Source organism: Microchirus variegatus (assembly GCF_963457635.1).
Source record: "Microchirus variegatus genome assembly, chromosome: 16".
NCBI lineage: Eukaryota > Metazoa > Chordata > Actinopteri > Pleuronectiformes > Soleidae > Microchirus > Microchirus variegatus.
In genome coordinates, this window is record NC_139817.1 from 20,983,532 (window position 1) to 21,006,948 (window position 23,417).

General features: G+C 39.3%; 1 protein-coding gene across 1 annotated transcript; it reads right to left on the reverse strand.

Annotated features, from left to right (window-relative positions):
• Positions 1-70: 70 nt before the first annotated feature.
• Positions 71-23,397, reverse strand: slc15a4 (solute carrier family 15 member 4). The gene is made up of 9 exons (XM_083903133.1): positions 23,260-23,397; positions 22,439-23,064; positions 18,609-18,901; positions 17,861-18,002; positions 17,574-17,654; positions 15,669-15,849; positions 12,693-12,851; positions 9,309-9,467; positions 71-1,536 (listed from the first exon to the last, which is right to left on the reverse strand). The coding sequence occupies exons 2-9, from the start codon at positions 23,012-23,014 to the stop codon at positions 1,385-1,387; spliced, it is 1,743 nt and encodes a 580-aa protein (XP_083759259.1). The 5' UTR covers positions 23,015-23,064; positions 23,260-23,397; the 3' UTR covers positions 71-1,384.
• Between the last annotated feature and the right edge of the window lie 20 nt (positions 23,398-23,417).

Sequence of the window (23,417 nt, forward strand, 5' to 3'; positions counted from 1 at the left end):
GATAAAAAAAACAAAAAAACAATGTCGTTGAGAAGTCAAATATTTGCTCATCATAAGCCAGTTTTCAATTTAATGTACTTTATTAGCGACAAATACAACCACAAAACATTGTTCCAGCATCATTTGACACTATGTCATTCCAAAATAAACGTACAAATGAATGTTAAGATGAGAAAGCAAATATAAAATATGCAATAAAACAAGAAATATCCAATCGTCTATCCAATTCTATCTTCTTTTAATGTGCTGTGTTGCAAATGTAACGTTATTGACACCACAGGCTGAACACTCTGAACACTCAATTCCGAAGCGATTTGCATTTTCCTGGAGAATTTGTCACTTGACATTTTACCCTGATACCGTTAGAGAAAATTCAGTTCCTGTTGCATTAAAGCTGTTACAAATCCATCACAGTATAATAAATACACCAACTAATCAGCAGCTTTGATTTCAACATGTTTGTGGTAAAGCCCTAAATCCACTGAAACACTGTGGAAAAAGTTCCTGAAAGAAAAGTGTTGTGAAGGTTGCGATTTGTTTTTCTGTGGCAAAAATGCTAAAAATAGCTTCAGTGTCACTGTGAATGGGATTTTTTCAGAACAACCACAACCTTTTCTTTTTTTTTTTTCTGTTCCTCACATTAAATGTGAGCACAAAAAATGTTGTGCCACACAAATACAACCTCCACTCAAGAGCGCCTGAATTGTTTTGTATTTTTCTGAGAGTTGTCATCATTCATGCGTGCTCATTGAGGACAGATTTATCGGACAGGTTTATGTAAACTCAATGGATGTAATTGCAGTTTTAGAGCTAAACAAAAATATAATTTTGATCAAGTAGAATCATTTAAACTGAACCTGTTGTCGGTGGAGGCAAACAGCAGTGACTGTAACCAATAAATTATACTGATGTCAAGGTAGATTTAATGCACATTTTAATGTATTAAGAAACCGCCAACGGTCGCATTTACTAAGGGGTTTGTAAAACGGTACAAATTGAGTCCAAAAATAAGACTTTGTTAGAAAACAGAAGGTGAAGTATCAATAAAAACAGCTGTGCTTGTTCAAATCTATCCATGGAAACAAACTCCTCAAGTCAACTGCAAAAATGATCAAAGAGGAGACTGAAGTGTATACTTTCAGTGGTACCTGTGCATTCACCCAGTGATGTCGAACCATTCAGAAAAACAACGTAAAAGCGAAAACAAAGATAAATAAAGAATACATCGATAGACAACGCCACAGAATCACATTTGGAGGTAAACCTCAGCTTTTGCAGGATGAGATTAGTAAGTACCCATTAAACAGGACCTTTAGGCAATGAGTGACATGACAGGAGAAGGCAAGTGTGGTGAGAGGGAGAGAGTGGGATATGATGCATGAGGTCAAGAGGAGATGCGTCTCTGCCTGAGACTTCCTGCTCTGACCCTCTGCTTGTCATACTTGACAGAGACGATAAGGAAGACCAGCAAGGTTAAGCCCTGGATTCCTGCGAGGAGGAAGAAGTAGTAGTGCAGGGAGCAGTCATTGATGTTACCTATAGAAGAGATGAAACATGGAGATTTGGGGATTAGACAAAACAATAAGTCGAGCATAGGTGTGAGAGTGGGTGGTTGTTTGTCTCTATGTGGCGCTGTGATGGACTGGCGGTAGAAAATGAGTGAGTGAATATGGTTTACCAAGACTCAGCAGGACTGGATACAGGTGTCATGACAAAAAATTACAATTTTGGATATCTGGAGAATAAATCAGTCACATTATTCAGAGGCAGGCAGCAGCAGCATCAGTGCCACTTGTTACTTCAATATCAGAGATCAGATTTCCATGGAAACACTCAGAGACTCCACTTTCAGAAAAGAAAACGAGCAAAATGTTTGGCCCAGTGAGATTTTATCTGTGGTAAAGAACGGTTTATGTCCTTGTGGGATGGAATACAAATTAAAAAAAAAACAAATTGATGCTTCCATTGTGATTTGCTGGGACTAAAATACAGAATCTGTGAACAAACACCAAAGGCTTTATGCTTGATGGTAGGCAGGTCCCACGCTTGGTTCTGAGGGTTGCTATTGGAGGTTAGCAGATCAGTGTCTGTTAAGGCTAAACACTGCTAATTTTGCTTAAATCATGGTGATCAATGTGTCTCTTATCATAGTGTGCACTACGCCTGAGCTAAATATTAAACATGATTCGCTTACCTAGCGCCAATGCTGGGATATTTGCATATGTGATTTGATTGGCTGATGCTCAAGCAGACACTTGTGAGCAAAGCAGAGGAACACATCGATGCAGTGTGACGACACTTAAAGTTGTCATATGTAAGAATGTGGCCAAAAACAGTTACTACATTCAAATTCAAAATACCGAGGTCTTTTAGGTTTCGTTTTCTGACGTAACTGGAAACCCGTGGTTGCTCGGCAGCTGAGACTCTACTGACTGCAGTGATTGGTAGACGGCGGTAGGTGGCGCCACATGCCAAAACATGATTTCAAAACATAATCATCATTTGCAGTCTGCAAAATATGTTTTGGCTGTACTGTTGTTGTTGGCGAGTTCAGGATTTTATGGCCAGTTGCTTTAGATTTATTACACAATGCACCTTTAATGCTGCTTCATCCAATGTAAAGGAGAACGGTTTGATTTGATGTCTCTACCATGTGTGTGTGAATCCAGCTTGAAATAATATAACCCTACTTATTATCTCCATATTTTTTGGGGTCAGGGAGATTAAACCAGTGGCCTTTAACACTATAATTGTGTTGCACGTGAGGTTGTCATTCTCGTTCAGCTCAAAGCTCGAGAGGAAAACAAATCCTGTTTTTTCGCCTTGCTGGGGTTTTACATGAAGGGCAAAGCTCATGACAATACAGTCGTTTCCGCTGTTCGAGTGCGGTGACAATTGGATTGGCATTAGAGCAGCTTTTGTCCTCTTGATAACGTTAGACAGGCCGATTGACTTTGTAGCCAACAGCATGAGATTAGGCCGTTTACTACATTTCCAGAGAAGGAGAACATCTTTGGGAGGAGCTGGAGGGGGCAAAGAAGGATTTTTTTATCCATGCGTCTGCAGCGCAGTTAAGAATATGTCTCGGTTTATGGAGCAGATGCCATGTAAGGCAATGAGATACCTATAGCTTACAGTATAGCTTGCGTTATTGTCATACGAGTAAATGTGGCGCCCCAAGGCAATCTACCGTCTTCTCAAAGAGCTCCCATTAGCTTCTCCATGTAGAACTGTCACTTTGAATAAATAGGCAGAGACAGAGAAGCACGCATGATTTTAAGCAGATACGGAGGAAATGCTTCATTCATGTTCTGCAGGGTGAGTGTACGGGAGTGTGGTCTTATTCTCCGTCTGCTCCCTGGGCCAAGATGGTGCTCACGAACTAAAACAAGATGCCTGAAGAATTTGGATTTCTTTTCTTGTCTGGCATTTTTTTTGCCTAAATCATTTTGAAATGTGTGACATTCGAAGAACAGCTTAACGTATTAAAATGGAATCATATTGTTGTAAGGATGATGCAGAGCATAGTGACGTGAAAGCGAAGTGCAATAAATCTGCAGCCAGTGGCAGATGGTGTGGGTTTTTTTACGACTTAATAAGTACAGGGATAGTGGAAAATAAATGAATGAAAGAATAAAACATAAACAGTGTTTTTTTCTTTCTGTTGCCGTCTGTGAGAATAATGAGCACAGGTAATCTGACGTCTCAAGCATAAACAAGAGAACAGGAGTTACACGACAGAGCTATAATTGGCCTGTCCCGTGTGTATTGCAGCGCGGGTAACTTTCATAGCAGCCTTGTGTCGTTTACAACTGATTTAATTATGGTTAACATAGCAGGTGACCACGTGTAATGTCACTGCGCTGCGATGCGGCGCTTTACAAACGTACGGTCCCTGTCCTGCTGCCTTCAGATGCTGCAGGGATTTGACAAGCACACAGTATAAAAGCAGCTATGCACAATGCACAGCTGATATAAATATAAAGGGCTCATTCTGGGCTAATGAAAAACATCCGATCAATTAATCAATGATTAATTAACTGCCAATCGTTATCAAGTGGTTGCAAAATTCTCCAAATCACATCCACGAGATCATGAAAAAGCAAAGTAAAAACCAATTGTGATGTTTATAATGTCAACAACTGTGATTGCCACAGAATAGTCCAAAGGCCACTGGAATCAGCTGTGTCACAACATCTCTTTGGTCAGCACAGAACGCTTCACTTTGTTGCTCATGATTTTCACACAGTGTCGTTTGCTACTAATCAAAGAGCAGGATTCACTCACTTTGAAACACTGTGCTTTGCATGATCACACCCACTGTAATGTCTCCATGCGTATCGTGCCTATAGATAACCCCCCCCCCCTCCCCTCCGTCTCTCAGCTGCGTGTGCATGCTTCTGTGGATAATTAGAAATCGAGGGGAATAAAGAAACAGTGTGATGATAGGGTGCATCAGACAGGAGAGATCCTTTGTCAATGCCGTGTGCGCTGGGCCATCACTGTAGCGAGAAACCTTTGATCTAGGAAGAGAGCGCCGAGGGCAGACTGTGAAGTTCTGCCAACGCGTTAAATGAATGAGTGGCAAAGGAAAAACCTGACAAACACTTTGACCCCCGTCGCAGTTGTAATTTATTTCGTTGTCATCTTAATCTGGTCTAAGGATTTAAATTGTGACGGATCAAAACCAAAGCAGCGTTTTGAATAATTCATGTCGTGCACAACAATGTGCTTGACAGTGAAAACATGAGAGGGGAAAAGGCGTGGTGTGCATTCATGGTGAGGGTGCTTGTGTTTTTCAATCGATAATTCACTCAAACAGATACTACACCGAGATAATGTTGCCGCAGTCTTAATTAAACAAAGCAGCGTCGCTTTCAAAATGCAAGAATTAAACCGAACAGAGGACAGACATGTTTATGTATGCTGGATTATAAAAGGTACGATTCCACAGCTGTAAGCTGTGAGAACATCAACAGTATTAATATACAGTATGAGTAGGATGTAGAGTTCTCTCATTGGCAGGCACTAAAATGTCAACGTGAGCCATGTTACAAATTCTGATTTTAAGGGCTTTTTTTTTTACCCCTTTGTAGGAAAAAAAAAAATATTACAGCTCCAGTGACATTTTCTGAGAGATGACTGGAACTGCACCTTTGTGCTAGATTTCAAACCTTCTGTCTTTAGTCACACTTCAGGAATACAATTAAATGAAATGAAACATCTAATTATCAGAATCACCCTTAAGAAATGTGCAAGGTTTTTAGTTTTGGGAGGATTCTCGCTCTAATTGCAGTAAACATTAAGTTCTACCTCTTCCCTCTCTCCTCGCTGCCTCTGCCCCAGGTCTGGAGCTGCCTCTTATACCCCCCCCCCTCCCCCCGTCCCCAGAATAACTTAGCTGTTAAGCACTTTCAAAAAAGTATGGAAGGCTAATTACTGCAGAGAGAGGACTAGGCAAGGTCTGGCTGCAATAAATAATACATAAATAATTAAGCCCATAAATATTTGACAATAATTCTACATGAGAAAGACGAACTAGAGCAAACAAAAACGGCAAGTGTAAAAAGGTTTTCACATCCTGTTTGCACATGTGCTTTTTTTTTGAGTAAATGACAGATTTGTGATTGTAATCACATTCAATAAGAAGAAGGTCTGCGGTTAAATATGTGAGTGATATAAACACATGCCAGTGTGAGAATGTCAATATCAATTTGAACATTTAAAAAATTGATCAATTGATCCAAACTTTCTTTCCAACATTTGAATGCTTCAGTGCATTCAGTGCCCTCTTCTGGCTCACAATGAAATCAAATGGAAACAATGCATGTTTGCTACAGCTACAGATTCTTATAGTCTTCATAAAAACACATAATGATTGATTCCGTTTTGATTTCATTTTGTAAATGGTAAATAGTTAACTCGCCGTGTTCATGCGCCCTCAGATGTTTCTGCCGAGTAAAAACTTAATTCAATTTCAAATAGTTCCCTTTAGAGAGAATGAATGTGACATAAAGCGCCTTCTATTACAACGCTGACATTTCACTGTGATAAAACACTTCACGAGCAGGATGTGTGAATGTCATCTTATACAGAACGTCTGGACACGTCCCAGACATTTGACATAGAGAGTAGTCGGGACTCAAACACTGACCAAAGAAAAAGGCCATTTCCTGTCACGTGACTGTAGCAGCTCACAATTCTTCTCTTCTTTTGTTGAAGTGAATGGTCTCTCCCACACAAAAGGTGGAACAAATTAAAATAAACATTTTCGGGAAACAAAAGCCTCCTCCTGTGGTAATGGTTAGTGAAGAAAGCCCAGGTTGGTATTTGAAAGAAAAGGATGAGATGGTGTTAGACCAGCTTTATCGAAAATACCAAATAAAAAGAGTGTGATGTAACGCAGGGGGGAAAAGGATGATGCCGTGCACAGACTTGAAAAATCTATCATTTCAACACCTCAGCGTACTTTTTAACAGAAGTTAACAGTAAACAGATGTGGCAAAAATACCACATCATTATGTAACAATTTATGTACTACAGTACCACAGGCCACAGCCTGTGTATTATGTTCAGTATCTAATCTAGATTATATTTTTAATTAGCATTTTATCTCGTGTTGTCATTATTAAATCTGCTGATTATGTCTTCATGATTCAGTTCAATGTTTTATACATAAAATGAGTTAAAGAAACAATAAAATATTCATATTTTGAGACTTAGAGAACTTTCCTGTTTCTTTGGAGCAAATCTGATGTTTTAGATCTATTTCTGTACAAACTGATCACCTAAGGTGAGTGGAACAAGAACATATATGCAAATATTCTGGATTTGTGTTTGTTATTCTGTGCTTAGTGTCTGACTGATCTGTTCAAAATGATGAAAGTTATACATAGCACTTTTTGTGTCTGTCAGGATACCAATATCTTTCTATCTTTTCCAATATCACTCTGGTTATGGAAGCCCATTTTCTCCAATAGTAAAAATATCCTCAAAGTAAGTCTAAATTATGAGATAAAAAGTCAGAATAATTTACTTTTTATATACTTCAGCAATGGGTGAAGGGGCCATTACAAACTAATTTTGTTTTAATAAAAGTGCACACAAACTAACTAAAATACTAGTATAAAGTATAAAATATTAGTCTAAACCAACTTAATAAATATATTGTAATATTGCTGTGGCTGCAATCAGAACCCATACACACCATCAGAATTATCATGATCAATTATAATCAGATCACACGGCACACGGTAAACGGTCACATGGAATCTCAACAAATATCTCAAAAATTGAAGAATTCAGAACTTAAATGTGACCAAGTTCCAGAGGAGCTGCTAATACTTATTTATGCTAAATAACCTTATTTTATGCAGAGTGAGGGGAGATGAGGCTACAGTAAGACAGCAGAGTGCTGAGCATCCACCAGCATGATGCCAGACCAGCAGTAACAACTCCATGCAATGCTGCAGGGACAGCTTTACTTAAGAGGAGCATGGCTCTGTAATCAGACCCCCAGCCTGTGATTAATGCTGCTCATCTGTCTTCAGGCCAGCACAGCACATTACAACTCAGCACAGCTCACCCAGGATGCTGTTGACTGCACACCCTTTTGCCCGCAGTGATGGAAATAAGTTCAATCCCTTCCACCTAGACAGTCATGAGATGTGGAAGAACATCCAACAAATCTAAGAAACAGCCACAAAAACAAACTGCATGATTCCTGACTATGCTGAATGCCCGAGCTGTGTGCCATGTGTCTTTTATCAGTGGCCAGAAGGTTTTTTTTTTTTTGCCATTTCCACAGCTCACCTTTTACATGACTTGTTTTAGAAAGCAGAAATAAGTCTTACGGGCAATTCGGCTCTAGTTTAACTGTCCCTCAAGTAAAGCAAGGCTGAGCAGAGGATGGATTTCTGAAGCTTGCCAAGCATCTTTCAGTGGTTTCATCACAGAAAGCAACCCCCTTTACCTGTCTGCACACATTAATTAGCTATTAGGCATTCGTGGGTAAACAGTTTACAGTGTTGGCTTATTTACTGAGTGCTCAGGGAAAAGTGCATCTGGGTAGGGAGCATCTTCTTGCCAGGGAGCTCATCCATCTGCTGCCACCAACACGCTATTCATTCTGCCTCTTGGACAGATTTACACAAACCTTTTTGTTGTTAGTCCGACATGTGTATTTATTACGGGAAAACCTTTAAGCTATGAACGTTCTCAGGGTATGTTCCTGGAAAATAGATGTCCGTGTTCTGAATAAATACAAACAATTATATTACAAGTCCATACATACAGCCAGTGTGATAGGTCAATAGTGCACTCCACAGTACATACTGGCAGGCTTGATGGACTGTAATGCTAAATTCCGGATGACAGTCCTCAAGAAACTGAGTCACAATCAATCAATCGATCAATCAATCAATCAATCAATCACCTGTGTACTGGAGAGTCTAAGGAGAGAGCATTGAGGTGATCTAAATTCAAACACAGATACTGTCATCCTACTCTCTTAAAAATAAGGGTTCCAAAAGGGTCCTTCTACAAGGGCTGAGGTTCTACCTGGAACCATTTGCTTCTGAAAAACCCTTTCCCGAAGAAAGGGTTTTTTCAAGGGTTCTTGGTAACACTAATGGTTCCAGTAAGAACCATTTTGATCCTGAGAACCCTTTAAAACCCCTTTCCTGAATAAGGGGGGGTTCTTGGTGGAACCCTCCAAAAGGGTTCCTTTATATGAAAAAGGTTCTGTCCTATGAGGACAAGCCGAAGAACCTTATATGGGTCGACTATTTCTAAGAGTGTAGTGAAGGACTACCCAACTGTTTCAGTGCCTCAAGGAACCACAATTAAAAAACACTAAACATGTCTATTTTCTATATTAAATCCCTAATGTTTATATATTTTTAAATGAGTTATTGATAAAATAAGTAGAAATCACTTCAAGAGAACAGTGAGGCTGAGCAAATAATGTAAAGTTATCAGCGATAATGTAAAGTTACTGGAGGAACAGGATTTTCAAAGTACGCAGAGTAAGAGCATTGAATTGAAGAGCAAAATGAGTGCTTTGTGTAGTAAAATTGGATAATTTTTTCATGACTGGTCAAGTAAAGTGAGAGCATGAGCAGAGCAACATGGGTACAGTAGGTTATATGATTGCAGGCCAACAACCATTTAACAGAGACAAATCAATGATTTGTATTAACTTTTTGAAAGTAAAGTTTCTGAAATAGCCCAAGATGCCTTTATGTTTTTTGGTAACCAAAGCAAGACCTGCAGCTCATGTTGAATGTTTAAGTTACAGTATGTCTTACCGAAGTCTCTGTGGGACGACATCCAGCCAATCTCCTTGAGCGAGACAAGAGCCAACAAGCCGTATCCCACAAAGGAGCCAATCCCAGAGAAAAAGAAGAAGAGCCCCATGATGGCACTCTGCATGGACTTGGGGGCTGCAGAATAGGCAAACTCCAGACCTGGGATAAAATGAGATGCATGAAAAACTGTTTACAAGGCATCGTTTCCAGCAAATGAAAGCAAAGGTCTAATATGCTACAGCCAGTGACAGTGTAATGAAGCTTGCACCGCCATGGGATTTAGCTTTAAGCTTTACCCGAACTGTCAAGTCTTTGATCGTGGAGCAAATGAGGCATGTACGCATATAACATGATGATTTTTGCTGACAGTTACTATTTTTCTTCCAGAATATTATGTGGAAGACTAAAATGCATGGCAAGTTTTCCACTGTGGCAGTGGGCTGTGGTGACATGTATCACACACAGTAAAAACAAGAGACCACAGTATCACACTCATCAACACCTAAGAATCGCTGTGTCATGAGGAACAAAACAAACTGACAAAAACAGGCAAAAGACCAAGAGAAAGGCAGTAGAAGAGTGAATAATATGCCTGCCTGGAACCTGACAATGATAATTTCATGGCACCTCAAACGTGTGATGTTTCAAATGAGGCCCTATGGCTACAACTGTCAGGAGAGATTAGGGAGCTGCAGTTAAATACATTTCACTTTTAAGTCCTCAGAAAGGGATAGTGCACAAAGTATTGTGGTAAATAGTTTGCTGCTATTCACTATGATTAACTGGTGTGTGTGTGTGTGCAAAAATAACTAAGAAAAAGGGAGAGCTCAAAATCAAGGCAAAAAAAAAAAAAAAAAGTAATTACTCAGTGGAAAATTTGACCTTTGCAGAAGTTCACAAAGATACATGTGTTTGTATCCTGAGCTAACCTTTCAATAGCAACACACACTGGTCAATAGCTTCGCATATCATCAGGGAGTGCAAAGGTTGATGAGGGGTTTGTGGATGCAGCTCTACCAGAATGCAAAGACTAAAAATGTAACATTATGTTAAATCCAGCTCCTGCCTGTCCAGGAGAACAATACGTTTAGATACAATCAGTGGCATTCTTTCATCACACACACAACAAACAGCTTGACCTTTCTTGACAAAAAGGTGGAATTACTTGATATAACAGAGAAAAACTAAACAAAACAAAGAAACAGCCATCGTCTTTTAAGATTGGGAATTGCGGCAAGGAAGTTTGATGGGACCTGTGGGGGTTAAACAAATGTATTCAAACAGAAGACTAAGGGGAAATATTCCTCTTTACTCGACGTACAGTATATCACAATTCTGTCAGCCAATATTCCTTGAGGTAAACCCAGTGGGATAGTATGAAGGGAGAGAAGAGAACATGTTTATTTTAAGGATCCCTATAGCTTTTTTATGTCTGAATCTGACTTTCACAGGGACCCTGAAATCCCAGCATTATATAGAAGCTGAATGGAATTCCTTTTTTTTCTTTAAATTAAATTAAATTAAATTAAATTAAATTAAATTTAAGTTTATAGTCAAAGATGACACATGGTCATTCTTGAAAAAACATAGCACTAACTGAATCGACCAGATAATGCTCCCACAATGGAGAGGAAAAAAAAGTCTCTAGTATTAATGGTGCAATCTTCAATCTTATTACAGGAATAAAGTGAGGGCTATATGGAAGAGCCAACAACAACAACATGATCTCTAGTAATAGGAAAAGACTCCATCACGGCCCGAGGCTCTAACAAAGTCAGATCACTACGATAATTGAGGCCTGAAGTTATGATCATGACAATAGTGGAAAAACATTCAGACGGATAGATAGACTACAATTAAACATATAAACAGTCTATTATAGGATAAATAACAGCAGATACAAGCTGCCATTTTTTCATATTGCTGCTGTCCTTTCCATGCTCGTCTCAGAGTTTCTGGCTGTTGTGTAACATTTGACATTTCACAGAGTTGACTTAAGTCCCAATCATTCCTGCTGGTCTTTTGGTATGCAGATCATTTTGGATGATTTACTCCACTGGAGAGATGTGACAACCAGCAGAACTATTATATACCTTTTGGTACCATGGAAACAATAGATGTATTTATATTAGGCCTTTGAGGGCAATGCTGCATATCAATAAGTCTGGTTCACAGAAATAGTTGGCATTAGAATATATTTGCTTTAATGTGATGCTTCTTTGTGAAATTTGCCAAAAGCAGACATCGACCAAATTCAACAAGATCATGTACAGTATCGCAACTGAAATCCAATGTAGGATTTTTTTGCTATAAACCCACCATACAGCCTCGGAGATTATGCCTGTTTTCATTGAAATACACTGTCTGGTAGCATTGCAACAGAGCCAGGGTTTGTCGTTAAAGTCTGCAGTCAAATTCATCTTAAATTGGGACTTCATGTGTGCCGGTCACATTAGGATGCTAAAGACTCATTTTCTGCCTCTTTGGTCTACATGCAAATCTAACTGTCATCCTTGAACTACTTGAATAGTTATTTTCTGTGTATTGATTGTATTATGTGCCCAAGAAGAGCGTAACAGCCAAGTGAGGATCTTAATTGGACAATTGAGCCTTGAACTTGAACAACACAACTAATGCAAATGCAATTAATATATTACCTTTCATTCCCTCTCTTCGCGGGGTATACACTGAGATGCAATATTCTATATGCAGGGACATTTTTAAGGTTCAAGTGATAAATGTCCAGCACACACTGGCTGAGTGAATATGGGGGTGAAAAGTTTATCCTGTGATGTAAAATTTGTAGCAATTTCAGCTATACCCACAGGGATACATGGTACAGCATTAAATAGATATATGTGTATTTATTCAACTTATTATCCACTCTATCTGTTTGGACAACAAGCAGATGAGCAGGGCTAATGTGAGACTACTCCCTGGCAGGCAAAGGCAAAGTGAATGCAGAGCTTAATCATCATTTCAGCTGTGAGGCTACTTTGTTCACACCTTATTTATAAAATGTCCATTTTCTGGACAATTTCTTGCAGTGGGGTGTAAAAAAAAACACATTTTCGATCAACATCTTGAACTATTTACGCAATACAACCCACAAACACATTAACCCAGAAACATATGAAGCTGCTGCAGTCTGGCAATGAATCGAACATATTGTTCAGAAAGGGGTTTATGCATTTTGTCTGTAATGCTTTTTCCCCACAGTCCATTCAGACTGGCTCAATGTGAAGGCGAGTCAGTAGCTCAGTAGATGGATGTGCATTGTATTTTGCTGCTAATCTAAGTCATGTCTGCCTGACCAAGGCACCATATATTATATGAGAGCATCTACAAGCTACAAATTCCACAGGAAATGTCAAACAACCGTACCTGCAATGCTGGCAAAGATTTCGCTGATTCCTATCAGCACGTACTGAGGCACTTGCCACCATATGGGTAAATCTGCCGCGTAGTAGATAACGTTGCCAAGCACCTGGTCAATGGTACCATTTGATTTGACGATCTCCAGGCGCTTGGTCTCCAAAATACCTGAAGGGACAAACACAGAAAACAAAGCATGCAAAAAGTTTGTTGAGTGTAGGGAAAAAGAAATGGACAGAGAGTGAAGCATGTCATTTATAAAGCTGCAACAAACTGTGGATAATTAAGAAATGCAAACAGGGATTTGGGTAAATCTAAAGGCTTATATTTTCCAGTCAGGATAAAAAAATGTTTGTTTAAGTATTTATAAGTATGTGAAGCCAACAAACAGCCAAACACAGTCAGAGTTAGAGGAAGCAGTGACAGTCCATTAAGGATTTTAAGGCTACACCACCACTTCATTAAGATCACATCTGCTTGCTTCCATATTATGACAGTTAGCAATGGAACCGTGCAGACAGTTCAATAATAAGAGCAAAGCAGTTGTCATAAACCCCTACTGCCTCCTAAGAGCTTCATTCGAAAGCTATTATCATATAACCAGCAGCTATTCCCAGATAAGTCCAAGAAACAGTCTCCTATCAAAACTGCACTTAATGCTGTATTTGAGAGGAGTTCTAGCCTTGTAATCCGACTAGTCTACAATACCAGCCGTCCATCTCAGGCACCGAGGGCCACTGGGCTGCCTAGAGCAAGTCTCACACTACAAAACACATATATTTCTGCTTTTATTTCCCATACTAAACATTACACATCAGACCAGGCAGTGCAATTCCTCAAACTATTGCTCCAGCTTTTATTAAAAATAAAAAAATATATGTTTTTACACATATACAGGCCATTGAAAGAAGCACCATGAAGTCGAGTGACTGTGATTACATGCTGAACAAAAAAAAGATATTTCTTCAACTAGAAGACAAAGCTGGGCCCAGTGTGAGCTTGAAGGCTGGGACACAAAAGAAAAGGGGATCAGATTTTGTCTACTGTCCTTTTGACAGAATATCTTCAGCTGTCCCTTTGCACTGACAGGGAGGTCCAGTTGTCCTTGTGCCATGTGTGTCAGGCAGCGCATACGATGAAATCCTGTGAAATATCACCACACTAGTTTTATCATCCTTGCACATTTCTTGCACAGAGTGATGAAAGTGATTTGAGCGCTGAAAAGCAGTGACACACCCAATGTCGTGGACACAGAGAGGAAGCCTGACCATGCAACTTGATTAACTGGCTGTTCTGTGAGCGAAAGATGTCGCCACCACTTAGTCATTCACAGCCGTCAACTAGTGGACAGATGCAGATAAGCATTGAGGGAAGCCAGCAGAGGGAAATACAGTTCAAAAAACCCACAACATTAACAGCATCAGGCAGATGCCAGCTGTGTGTGTGTGTGATGACAGAATGAATATAAAGCAAGGCAATCCTGGGGATAAACAGCACACAGGCTCAGGAAATTATTTTTGAATGAATAATTGTGACAATAAGACGCAGGCAGAATTTCATTAACACTGTATCTCAATAACTCACAAAGTGCATCACTGTATAGACTGGATCCAGCCGTCTGATTCGATTCTTAGAATCAAGGTCAGCACTGTTTTCCACACTAGTTGTGTGTATTCGCCGACTGATCTGTGACCAATGACCACACCATTGCACCGTTGTAAACCCTTTCTCATCACTACCAGGGCTCAAAATTGCTTCTTTTTTTTTTTCAATATGCAGAATTTGTTTAGCCTGAATTCAAATGCAAGGACTGCACTTTCTTTCAAGAGGCCAAATGGAAAAGTAAATACCTGAATAGCTTCAGAACATCTGCAATCAACAATTTAGAGCACCTTCCTGTCTAAGATTGCTAATGTCCTCTGAAAAGAAAATATTGCTTTCAGCAGAAAAGTAGACACCTCCAATTTGTTTAATAGCCCTACTACTACAACTCGCTGATTGAAAAGGATGTTTTTGATGGGCTGAGTCAGGCTTCACTAACTCAGCCCAGACGGTCTGAAAGCTCCTTCACCTCGTGTCTCTTTCACCATAACCTTATAAGAATTTGGATGAAATTTAAACCCCAAACTATACCTCTCTTACTCTTTTACATGTATCTAGCTGTGCTGTTAATTAACTTAATTAAGACAAAAACACTGAATATGTTTGTTATGCAGATTTATAGGGTCTAAATATTTGTTAATGTTACCTTTTTCATTCATACTACTGCTACCAAAATCACATGTTAAAACAAAAACAAACAATGAAAAGAACTGCCATGACCTCTGTTGGGTACATTAGGAATTGATTAAAAATGATGACGGAATTATATATCACATTAAAAGGGTTTGTTGTAATTATTATGTTGAACTTTTGTTTCTTAATTTAATTTGATTCAGTGCATGTTCAACATCTAATAGGTCACTAATTACATGTTCATAATCTATGTGGCAGATATCTATGTATGCATATATGCATATCAGATATATATAAATTAGGACTGAGCAGTGCTGCCACATTTAAGTGCAGTGATTCAGGACCAAAAAGTAAGATGCAACAGCTCCCCCTGTGTTCTACACTGTGGGTGGGTAGGTGGTCCCTATTTGCAGGGTTAAAAGTAATGTTTTGAATCAGGAACAAATAACGCAGGTGGAAAATATCACTGTCTGAATCCCATTAAAACAGCAAAGTTCAGAAATAATATTCACCAAATTTGTTAATCATAATTAGAGCAGATCAAAAACACATCAGCAATCATTTTCTCCCTGGTGTTTCTTCTAATTATTAGAGTTTTAACTAACATTATGTAGATGAGACCCTGCAGTTTAATTGCTTAGTGCTTTCCAAGCATTGATTACATGTGGAATTTACCAGAGCAAATACACACTAACTTTGTTGTGTCCTTGGTGTTTTTTTCTGGCTTAATTGTGTGATTTCTGTTCTCACCCGCTGCCACGGCCGACCACATGACAAAGAACATCCCCACTGCAATCCTCTTCAGAGACGAGGGCAGCAGGCCACGGCGTTTCAAGATGGGGTCCACCACTTTGTCTTTCAGGGGAATCAGCATAAGGATGAGCACTGCATCAAACATGGTGAGCCAGGCAGTTGGGAAGCGGAACGTCATCTGCAGGAGAGATGAGGTAAAACTGAATAAAAAGGCAACAAAGCATAAAAAACTGCAGTGGGTACCTATGCACTCCAACACAGTTCAGCTCTTGTATCAGTGAGCATGTGTGCGTTATCTACTGTGTGTGTGTGTGTGTGTTTTGGCCTTGATATTACTTTGGCACCCCCATGTGGTCAAAACTAAACATAATGAGAAGAAGAAAAAATAATTTATTCAATTCAAAGTCATAATTCATGTATTATTAATGAACAAACGTCAGAATTGTTGATATTATTACTGCTAAAATAGTCATTATCATTAAAATGTGTCAGCACAATTCTAGCTGTATTACCATAAGAGTAATATGTGACAGGAATAATTACACTGAGCAAACAGACTGGATGACATGTTAATCAGGTGAAAAAAAATCCACAGTGAGAATAAAGAGTGTCTACATCTTCAGGCAGTATCTCACAGAGAGACCACGTAGAGACTGAAAACTGCTGGATATGTTTATTTGCAATTCAAATTTCAAGAGCCATCTCAGCTCCTTGTGTGTCTCTGGTTTACCACTTCTGATACCATCGTTTATTCTCAAATTGAATTCCCATTTCGCTGAATTACCGCTGGCAGTCTGTACGCAGCTCCTTAGAGAGTCTTATTCTCCCTTGTTTGCATATTATCTTATTCAAAATTATATAAAATGCTAGGTGACATTTTTCTTTGCTAAGGAAATCCTACAGCGAATAACAGATGGGCACAGGCAAGCCCAGTTCTGTGGAAGGGAAGGTGTATTTTCCACTTCCTAAAATATAGTCAGACATATGCACTGCATGGATGCATTCATAAAGAATAGAGAGATAAGAAAATAATCTTAAACGTTGTGTTTTACATCCTCTGTGATGAGTTGACTTTGCTTATACATACCACTAAAATTAAGACAAACATCATGAATCCAAGATTTTATTATTGTCATAATTATTATTATTGTATCATTAAAGTATTATAGTTGTAGTAGAAGTAGGATGGAACCTGGTTTCCTTGAACAGGATGTAGTTTTTTTAGCACAGCAACTGAAAGTAGTCAGGTGAGATGAGGGAGCAAAACAAAGAGGCATCTAATCTCACTTCCCTTTTAAGTGTTAAGGCTGGTAGACGAAATGTTTAGTTTTGTTTTTGATAGCCGATACAGGATATGTGGGAAGAAAAAAAAGCTAATATTGTTCTTTAACTTAAAACGATGCCAGACGAGTTAAACGACGTCCCAAGTCTCAATGAATATTACTGTGAATTGTCATACAACAACACTAACGTTAGGTTGTGTGGTTTACCAGTGTTTCACTTCATATTTCCATGAAGTCGGTACAAAGTACCTTCTCCAAAGCAGACCACACAAGCTGTTCATATCAACCTAAAATATATGATTTTTGAGGTAAGTAGTAAGCAGCAGGGAGAATCAAGTGCAGGCGCTGCATCTGATAATACTATCGCAGCCAGGTCGCTAATCTGTAAGGCATTAGTTTGTGAAGTCAGGTCTGATTTAATCCTGAGGCATTACCAACCTTTACTGCTGCCTCCAGCTGTTGTCTACCATTGTTTCAGTGACCCACTGACTAGTTATATCTACTTAATAATTCTATTTGTAAGGCAGATTAGAGCTCGATAAATAGAATTATGTGAGACTAACAAATCAACGATATATCACCAGCTACATGGAGTGAGTGTGTCTCAACTTTTGCTTACCTGGTGGGAATCCACAGTTCTGTTTGAGGACGCATCAGGAATCTTCAGATGGAGACTCTGCAGGACATACGTTGTCTGCATCTGCAACACAACAAGATTCAAGTCTCAGCATGAAATAGTTCTCCACTTTATAATTAGCAGTAGGTAACTACATTTCGTCTCTAATGTTATGTGCATATATTATCTAGATCCAAAAAGCTTGACGCTTCAATTCCTTCATATTATTTCACCTCATGTGAAGAATCCATCATAAACTTTGATTCAACTAAAAAATAGGTTGATCTTACCTGAAAATAAACGGTCCAATACGGGATGAGGGCAAAGAAAACTGGGAGGATTTTCACCAGGGCTTTCACTTCTTCTACTTTCTCTTCAGAAAATTTTCCTCCATAGCTCACTTTGGCACTGTCCAATAGTGTTGGTTTGTTGCTTCACATGGATAAAAAAAGATTTAAAAAATATTAGTCAAATAATATTCACAAATAAATGTTACTTTATAGCATTGAATAAATAACCAATTGTACAAGTATAAGAATAAGTTGTAAATGGAGACTAAATCAGCCGTCTTTGTGAACATCTCACAGCTTCTAGAGACAGGAAACAAATGTTATTCTAAAGCCTATAATCCTCATCTCAGGAGAGACTGCCTTGGGCCAATTTAGCATATTTAAGGCCAGTTTTTTTTTAACAGATTATGATCCTTTGGCACTTTCTGTACTTCAGAATAACTTTTTACTGCAGTGAATGACGATAAATGTCTCGACCAGTGGAAAAACATCTACTAAAAACACCTGGCTGCGTTACATCACTGGATTGGTCACATGCCACTTAACGCTACCATAAAAAGTAACCGAAAAACTGCTGAAAAGAGACTTACTACTGAGACTGATGGAAGCAAATTATTGTGTGTTGTATTTAAGGCATTTTTACTACTTTTACTGCATAATAATATGGTTTTATTCTATCCAAAATCTATGAGAGATGTGTATAAACTGTCATATAGTGGCACACATAATTTTGATATGCTGTTCTCACCGGAGCAAGTTCGGTTCTTTGGGTTTTGAGGAGCAGCAGGCAAAGCTCAGGATCTTGAACATGTCTGTGAAGGCACTGCCATCAGCAGGTTTGGTGATGAAGACAGTTCGGCCCAAGAGAAACACCAAAAAAGAGACGCCAAGGCACACTGACGGAATGATGTAGCCAAGCTCAAAGCTGAAATTTTGCTGGATGTAGGCCACGAACCCCAGAGACACGATGGCTCCTAAATTGATGCACCAGTAGAACCAGTTGAAAAATCTGCGCGTTGCCTCTGGTCCTCTGTCTTTCACCTGCGATTACATACAGAGCACAATGACAAAAATGATTCTTCAAGGATATTATTTTAAAGCTATACTTACTTTAAAGGTCACATAGAGTGGTCCTGTTACACATATATGTTAGTTATGGAGGTCTACTTACATATATTAACTTTTTTTTATGGTCAAAAACCTCCTAGTTGCTGTAAACGAGCCGATTGCAATCCTCTTTTCTGACGCTGTTCGTCAGCCGCAATGTTTCAGAGTGAACTTTCACCCCCAGAAGATAGAGTCTTGTGATTGGCCAGCACTATTCAGCACATCCACTCTCAGAAGCGCAGCTCCCCCCTCTGGAACGGTGGATGCACTGCGCCTCATTATCAAAACATTGTTTTAACAGTAAAAATAGCTTCGTCACGACTCCCCGCCGCAGTCCCTTTTATGACATTGACCCGGAGTCAGACCCAGAGTCAGAAGACACTGTCGCTCATGACACATCTCCACAACGGACGCTATTCTTCTTCTGCGGTTCAATGTACGCAACCGGATGTGCCCGGACTAGTGCCCGGAGCAGGACGATCTGCTGCTCCGGAGAACCGCTGTATACGTAACTATTACGGGATTTTCAGAGATCTTGCTGAGCCCCAAGATCACAATAAACACAGCGTTCTCAGCAATGGCTGAACTGTTTGTTTCGAAATTTCAGGGCTTCATAAACAAGGTAATGACGCAGATACACACCAAAAAACAGCGTTAATAGGAACTTCTGGTCTAGGTCCACTTTAAAGTTAAAGTAATTTTAAAATATAAATTAATCTTTGTAACATGCAAGCCATTGTAAAAATTTGTTCATACAATGAACAATAATAAGCTGATCAGCTCCACACAACGTTCACTATCATGTATCTCAGTAAAGCTGTGCTGTGTTTTTGTGCACATCCAGACTAATGGAGGGAAGGTGGAAGAATAACAGCTACACTAATACAGCGAGGTGGCTGCTAACAGTTGGAATGTGGACCTAGAATCGTCCTTTCAGAAAGGAGAGGGGACAGTCTGGTGTTACTGCTCACCTCCTTGGTTGAAAATGCCTAGAAACACCCAGAAAAAGTGACTTCCCTATTGTCAGATTCTTGACTCGTGCAAGCAGCCACTGCTCGCTGCAGTGGGAAAAGCCATGTCTTTTTCACAGCAGCATCTCTGTCACTCACAAACTTCCAGCTGATTTTTTAGCTTTAGAGAGTTACTTATAGAGAAAATATCATAAATATACATGTAGTGTCTTCGATTCATCCCAAGAGAAACACGGTGCCCTTCTTGTACGCCAGAAATTACACATTGGAGCTTAAAAAGCCATCTCAGAGAAAGGAATTTAAATTCTAGATACTGCTACATCTGAGTCATTGGTTTTGAATATCTTTGACTGTTATCTGCACTTCAATAGGAAGCAAATGCATCAAAAATACAACAAGAAAGGCAACCTGCACTGAAAAAGAGGAACCACGATCATACGCTGAAACTGACAAAGATGTCATGTGAATGTACATAAATGGATAAAATGACAGCAATGAAAATTAAAAGTGAAATATTTCTGCAGACTAAGCACAGCAAGGAAGGACTATGGCTATATGGCGCTAGTAAAAGTAAAAAGCAGAAAGAGGTTTAATTTTTTTTTAGTAATAAAATACAAGTTAATAATCAACATTCTGTACCTTCCCACTGTGGCTGTGAGTATTTTTTACAGAATCTGCTTTGATATCCTGTGCCGTTAGCTTACCGAAACAGAAATAAATTTAGTTAACTGTCTGCGCAAGCACATAATATTATTATCATAATGGCGCTGAGCCATTCCACATTAAGTTATCCCTGCAGAGGAAAAGACGTTATCAGCGTGTGATGAAGCAGATATGTCTTTTATTAATTATCATAATTTTTTTTTATTTGTTATCTTTTTAAAGCTACAGTTAACTGTTGAGGTTGTGCAGTGACAGTTACAATGTCACGTGATGCCCCAAGTTTCCAACTCCTGCAGTGATACGTTTTAAAATTAGTATTTTTTTCTTTTTCTGCTCCAGAATTTATATTTGACACAAGATCAATTAGAGAAAGTGCCCCCCTCAGGCCTTTTCTCCTGTCGGGAGAAGAAAAAAACATTTAATGTACCATGTTGTTGTGTCAGTGTTAACCCTCCTCCAAAAACAGAATATACCCACTAAATTTAACACTGATCATGGGCTGAGAAACTTCACATGCGCAGTTCTGAATGCTGCTTTAGTTTTACGTCCTAACTTTAAGATCTTCCCAGAAGGAACCGTTTAGAGCATCTCTGCTGGCCAGGGGCCGTAGCCTCAGTAAAGCCGTAACAATATGATTATTATGCTTACCCTGCATATTGCTATTGAAAATGCACATTGAACAATGCAAGATTCACACAGCATGGTTGCAACAGAATTCAAATAATAAAAGTAATGTTATTTGAAAATCCAGAAACAGAACCAATCATCAGTGCTTTCAGCAAATGCATTTGTGGGAACAATCAAATACTTCACATTCAGCACTTGGGGAAAGTTTTATCAAAGTAATTGCATGTTTCTATAATTATTTTATGCTCTCTGGCACTGAGCAAACATATTTTTTACTGTGTACTGCTGTTTTTATGTTGTTTGCTGCTGTGCAATGCTGTTTGTTTCTGTGTATCACTTTTGTTTTACTCCAATATATGGATTTTTCCATATGCCATACTGTATGTTGTGTTTTTGAATATGATCAAAAGAGGCATTGGGAGAAAATCTTGTAATGAGCACAGTTGGCTCATGCACCAAGCGTATTCACCCTTCCAATCTGCTATGAAAGGTTTTACATACTCCTGATACAATTGTTGTGAGGAACAATGATCCCCTTGATACACGTTCTCATTACTCAACCTTCCAATTAGGTTCTTCTAATTAATCGGTGTCGGTTCTCTGGAAAATCTGACATTATGTTGTCACCAAACTGTTGAATGTGTTGTGTTTCACTTCTCATTGTTGCATTGCTGTGTTTTTGTTTGCATACATTGTATGAGTGACAAGGCTGTCCCTGACCCAATGATTATGTCCACAGTGTTTGGCCGTGATGATCCAGACCATGTATGTCTATGTAAGCATGCATAATGCATGCAACAGAAATCCCATCACATGTTTGACACCCCTTATGTCACATTGACTGCATTCCCAATCTTACACAGGCCTCATCGAACACAAAATGTTATTCAGAGCTCTTCATGCATCTCAAGTATTTTGCTAGTTCAGCATTCTTCATTAAATCCACAAAGCAGGTTATGTTTAGGGAATGATTTGTCTGTATCTTTGTTTGTCTGTTCATCTGTAGAGTAAACAGCACAACTTAACAAGGTAAGGGATGGATTATAGCCAACAAAATAAATGATTACATTTCCAGATTCTTGTTGAGTTGTGAGATGGGGGGATGGATTTACACTGCAGGAAACTGAGCAGTCACTCATTTAGAGTGCAGAGGTGTGCGCTCTCTAAATGAATACTTTGAGATATGTATATGATACTATTCATACTCTACCTGATCTGCCCCAAATGGAGTGATGTTGGACTTCACAGAACCCACACCCAAAGCAATTAAGAAGAGTCCACTGTAGACTGCAGGCCCACAGTATGCGGCGCGTACGGGGCAGGTTATGTTGCTCGAAGGAGTACTGTTGGTGCTCAGACACTCAGCAGGTTGCACAGGAAATGCCAGCTCTTCCCCACATAGGTGTATCCTGGTGTCCTCGTTTGAAATGAAAGGAAAAAACACCAAACCTGCAAAATATAGGATCAGACTTGCAGCAATGGTCCAGAACTTCCCAAGGTATGCATCAGCCAACCAGCCTCCAAATGGTGAAATCAGGTAAGTGACTCCCATGAACACCAGAGGTGCCTGACTCGCCTGCGTGCCCTCCCAATAAAAAGGACTGCTATTGAGAAAAAGCACCAGGTTGGATGTGATGCCGTAGAAAGCAATCCTCTCTAATGACTCAGCCAGAAGAATGGCTGCACATGCTAGTCGTCTGCCCTGGAAGACTGACGGTGGTGGAGGTCTGTTCCCAGAAGATTCCAGGAGAGGGGTGCTCTCAATGGCATCCCTGTTGTTGGCCATGGTCGTCCAACTCAGGCTTGGGTCACTATCAGATTAGTAAGAGCTCAAACCTTAAAGTAAAACACAACAGAAAGGGTTGAACAGTTCAGACAAGCGTTGTCAACAGTGTCTTCACACAGTAAACAGACATCTGTGGCTCATTCAAAACAGCAATCTCCTCCTCACCCTATCAATTACACGCATTTTTGTGATGTTAAGCTAGCATTCGCTTAGCATATCTTGTTCAAAGTTTGGTTTTGCCTTACCTTTAACTATTAAAACTCGTCCCTGGGAGAGTGGTTATCTCCATGTACACAGATACTATAAAACGCTAAAATGTTTACTTGGTTACGTCTTAAACCAACTCTTTACCAAAGGAGAACTGGAAGTCATTCTGAAAAAAAAATAACAGTCACAGTACAAC